The sequence below is a fragment of the Entelurus aequoreus genome, linkage group LG01, assembly GCF_033978785.1.
Source record: "Entelurus aequoreus isolate RoL-2023_Sb linkage group LG01, RoL_Eaeq_v1.1, whole genome shotgun sequence".
NCBI classification, from domain to species: Eukaryota; Metazoa; Chordata; class Actinopteri; order Syngnathiformes; family Syngnathidae; genus Entelurus; species Entelurus aequoreus.
Window position 1 is genome coordinate 92,487,979 of NC_084731.1, and position 5,214 is coordinate 92,493,192.

At 40.6% G+C, this 5,214-nt stretch overlaps 1 protein-coding gene across 1 annotated transcript; it reads left to right on the forward strand.

The window, feature by feature from the left end:
• The first annotated feature begins 460 nt into the window (after window positions 1–460).
• Window positions 461–4,150, forward strand: gemin8 (gem (nuclear organelle) associated protein 8). Its single transcript, XM_062038725.1, has 4 exons — window positions 461–616; window positions 788–835; window positions 2,034–2,361; window positions 3,458–4,150. The coding sequence occupies exons 2-4, from the start codon at window positions 833–835 to the stop codon at window positions 3,715–3,717; spliced, it is 591 nt and encodes a 196-aa protein (XP_061894709.1). The 5' UTR covers window positions 461–616; window positions 788–832; the 3' UTR covers window positions 3,718–4,150.
• Window positions 4,151–5,214: the final 1,064 nt, after the last annotated feature.

Here is a 5,214-nt window from a genome sequence, read left to right on the forward strand (position 1 = left end):
GTTCTAGTTTTTATTTTATTTTATATTATCTTTTTATTTTTATTTTTTTTAATACACTGTAGCACTTTGAGGTTGTCTACTCAATGTAAAGTGCTTTTTACAAATAAAATCTATTATTATTATTTTTATTTACGATAATAATCGTGATGAATAAATAGTTTATTTGAATGATTTAAAAATGTTCAAGACCTGTATTTGTTTGTTCTTGGACCACTTCCGGCCAGGCCAGAGCACAGTATTTTATTTTGAACATTAAATTATCGTTCCACATTATTGGCATACTATTGTGAAATATTATAAGTAAGAAGTAAATCGCTAAAAAATTAGATATATTTTTTTGAGTTGTCTCGCTTTTGCATGTTCCCTTAATGCCCACTAAGCGGCGCCACTTTGACACAGTGCAATGTTGTGTTGCTGCCTGCTGCGCCGCAGAGGATGCTGGGAAATTGTAATGTTGTGTTTCTGCCTGCTACGCCGCAGAGGATGCTGGGAAATGTTGTCATTAAGGAGAGTTTGGAGCCGAGGTGAAATGTGTCTCTTAAAAATGTGAATACGACAACGAAGACCTCTTCTGTTTTTAACGTCACATGCATCTTTTTTTCCCCAAGTCATCCAGGTAAAAGTTGGCGTTCTTCGGGTGAAGTTAAACAGCTCATGCTTCTATGTTTGTGCAATGTTAGCATCGACTGTTAGCATTTGTTACTGAGCAGCATTAGCCATGCTAACATAACAGCACTTTGCTCATATTTGTGCCGTTTTTATGTTTTTTTATGCACTTTTCCCCCAGAATTCCTCTTTAGCGCGACCTTGTGGATGCTGCCAGCAGACAAACATGGTAAAAACAGCTTATGTGCATGCATGATAACTATCAATAGGCTACATGAAAATAGGCATGGCTGAAAACTATCACCAAATATCGGTCGATATCGATAATTATTGATATTTTGGACCTATCAAGGAGCAGAAGAAAAACAAACAATAAACTTTTTTTTTTTAATGTAACATTCTTCTGTTAGTAATTCCCTCAGCTATCGAAGCAGAGGGGAAATGTCAACACAACCATGGAAAACATTCAATGTAAACTAGGGCTGCAAAAACTAATCGATTAAAATCGATTCTAAAAATAGTTGGCCATTAATTTAGTCATCGATTCGTTGGATCTATGCTATGCGCATGCGCAGAGGCTTTTTTTAAATTATTTTTTATAAATCTTTATTTATAAACTGCAACATTTACAAACAGCTGAGAAACAATAATCAAAATAAGTATGGTGCCAGTATGCTGGTTTTTTTTCAATAAAATACTGGAAAGTATACAAATGTAGTTTGTCTCTTTTATCCGATTATTAATCAAAGTAATAATCGACAGATTAATCGATTATCAAATTAGTTGTTAATTGCAGCCCTAATGTAAACACAATTCTAAAATCCGTTTGAACACTTAATACTCAGCTCTTGAATTAATGTGCAAAAATAAGGAATGGGTAAGAAATGCTTTATAAAGTGTAACAAAATAGTGTAAAGTGTGCAATCCTGAGGGGAACTGTCTAACTTACCACACTGCAAAAAGTCAGTGTTCAAAAACAAGAATAAAAAATACAAAAATTAGGGGTATTTTATTTGAACTAAGCAAAATTATCTGCCAATATAACAAGAAAATTTGGCTTGTCAAGACTTTCCAAAACAAGTACAATTAGCTAACCTCAAGAACCCCAAAATACATTAAAACAAGTATGTTCTCACTAATAACAACTGTACTACTATATGAGTAGGTATTTTCTATTGTTTCATTGAAAATAAAACAGCAAAGTCCATTTGGCTGTCATCTGTTTTAATATGAGACACAATTGTGTCAAAGTCATGATTTTTTTTTCATGCCTGAAATAAGAAATTATTACTTTAAAAAAGTAGTTTTATACTTGTGAGTGTTGATGACACAGCTTTGCAACAGTTGATTTTCTAGTTTCAAGCATGTTTTACTCAATATAGGTCATCAAATCTCAGCAACAAGCCTAACTTTCTTCTCCTCTGCAGGAGGACATACGCGCTCAGATGTCCTTCTTTTCCAGCCCGGTGTACGGTCGATACTGGCAGCACTACCAGCAGGCGATGGCGTGGCAGCAGAGGCACAGGCGAGCTTACCAAAAGGCCCTAGAGGCCGCTTACGGCCCCTTCGACCGGCCCCAGCGCCGTCCCGACACCCAAGAGCGCTACGCTGACTGGCACGCCAGCAAAAGTGACAGCGAAGAAGAAGAGGAGAGCCGCTCGGACTGCGAGATTGAATGCGACGTCAGCAACATGGAGATCAGCGAGGAGCTTCGGCAGTATTTTGCCCAGACGGAGAAACACAGAGCAGAGTTAAGTAAGTGGACATGCGGTTCTTTGTTGACTATTATCACTAGAGATGTCCGATAATGGCTTTCTTGCCGATATCCGATATTCCAATATTGTCCAACTCTTAATTACCGATACCGATATCAACCGATACCGATATATACAGTCGTGGAATTAACACATTATTATGCCTAATTTTGTTGTGATGCCCCGCTGGATGCATTAAACCAGTGGTCCCCAACCTTTTTGTAGCTGCGGACCGGTCAACGCTTGAAAATTTGTCCCACGGACCGGGGGGGGGGGGAAAGAGTTATGGTATTTTTATTTATTTATTTTTTTTTTTTTGTCATAAAGAAATAAACATAGACATTTTTTATTTATTTATTTATTTAATTTCTTGTGCGACCCGGTACCAATCGGCCCACGGGGACCACTGCATTAAACAATGTAACAAGGTTTTCCAAAATAAATCAACTCAAGTTATGGAAAAAAAATGCCAACATGGCACTGCCATATTTATTATTGAAGTCACAAAGTGCATAATTTTTTTAACATGCCTCAAAACAGCAGCTTGGAATTTGGGACATGTTCTCCCTGAGAGAGCATGAGGAGGTTGAGGTGGGCGGGTTTGGGGGTGTGGGGTTGAGGTGGGGGGGGGGCATAGGGGTTAGCGGGGGGTGTATATTGTAGCGTCCCGGAAGAGTTAGTGTTGCAAGGGGTTCTGGGTATTTGTTCTGTTGCGTTTATGTTGCGTTACGGTGCGGATGTTCTCCCGAAATGTGTTTGTCATTGTTGTTTGGTGTGGGTTCACAGTGTGGCGCACATTTGTAACAGTGTTAAAGTTGTTTATACGGCTACCCTCTGTGTGACCTGTATGGCTGTTGACCAAGTATGCCTTTTCATATGTGAAAAGCCGTAGATATTATGTGACTGGGCCGGCACGCAAAGGCAGTGCCTTTAAGGTTTATTGGCGCTCTGTACTTCCCCCTACGTCCGTGTACACAGCGGCGTATTAAAAAGTCATACATTTTACCTTTTGAAACCCATGCCGATAATTTCCGATATTACATTTTAAAGCATTTATCGGACATCTCTAATTATCACTATTATCATCTCCATCGCAGGGAAGCAGCAGCAAATTGAAGCAGAGCGACATGACAGCTACGTCCCGGCCGACCAGGACCTGCGCAGCGTCTCCTGGCGAACCAGCGCGGCCCCGCCCTGCGAGCGGCCAGGCGAGAGGCGTCGGGCTGAGATGAAGAAGCTGTACGGCGAGGACGCCGCCAAGATCCTGGCCATGGAGACGTCCATGCAGCTCACTTTTGACAGGAACTGTGACCTCAAGCAGCCCAAGTACTGGCCTGTCATTCCTCTCAAGCTTTAGCAGTCAGACTGGGCCGTGGAGGGTGTTTTTTAAATTATTTGGCACATTATAAGCACAAGTTTTTAATTACCAGCCCTTAAATAATGCCATGTGCACTGCCTTCCAGAGACGCTTCAAGAGACTTCCTGTGACATCTCCCAGGTGATGGATGACGTACAGTAGAGGTTCAAACAAGTGCCTACACGCATGTTTCTCTTGATGCGTTTTTGTTTGCGCCCCCAGCTGGCTAATGTTTCATGGTGCAGTAGTTCCTCTAATGCCTGTCAACTCAGTTCAACCACACAAAACACACAAGAAGCTCTCTTGCATGACTGGTTCCAAAAGTCCACATTTGAACATGCGCCAGCAGCAGAGCTTTGTAACATCTCTAAACTGGAACATACACTGCGACTATTTGCCTTTGACCTGTCTTTCTAATAAAGTTATCATTAAACCCGAAGCTCTTTTGATTATGCCTGGAGGTTATTACTGCAGTTTACCAAAAAATATTTGCAATTTAGTCCGGTTGTCTTGTGTGATAAGATGAGAAGTCAGTGGTGCTCAAACTTCTTACACCAAGTACCACCTCAGAAAAAACTTGACTATCCAAGTAGAGCTTGTTGCGTCTGACCAGCCTTTCCTCCCAGGGAATTAAAGTCACTGGTCAATCCCAAATTCTTTCAGATGACATATATGCAGAGTAAGAAGGACCATCAAGACAGAATAGGAATATTATCAAGTTTTAATAAAGCTTTAGGAGACCAGCCCACATCAATACAGTCATACCGTCATCTCGGGATGGTCTAACATTCAAACAGGAACACACAACAGGCTAGACTACTGCAACGCACTTCCCCAAGCAAGAACATCCAGAAGCTGCAATACATACAAAATAGTGCTGCTAGGATCCTGATGAGAGTGCGGAAATACGACCACATCACACCAATTCTCAAACCCCTTCACCGGCTTCCCGTTCCACTCAGGATTGAATTCAAAGTCTCCCTACTAACCCACCAGTGCCTCCATGGAAATGCCCCCCAAATCCTCCACACGACACCTCCGCTCAGGACAGGATAACCTCCTCCAACCTCCGAGGACAAAGCTACGGACTATGGGAGACCGGGCTTTCTGCTCCGCCGCTCCCAGTCTGTGGAATGCTCTCCCTGACCACCTGAGGGCACCACAGACTGTGGATGCTTTTAGAAAAGGCTTAACAACCCTTCTTTTTATCAAATATTTTTTATAGATATATGCATACTAGTTCTAGCTATTAGGCTGTTCCAGTTTTTATTTAATTTTTTAATTTTTATTTTTTTATTATTATTATTTTAAATTTTTATTTTTTTTGAAAACACTAGCACTGTGAGGTTGTTTGCTAAATGTAAAGTGCTTTTTACAAATAAAATCTATTATTATTATTATTATTATTATTAACTTCTTGAATACGCAAACAGCCCCCACCCTCTCCAGAAAGGAATACAGCCTCATTGTTCTAATACAGATAAGATATAAGGGAGT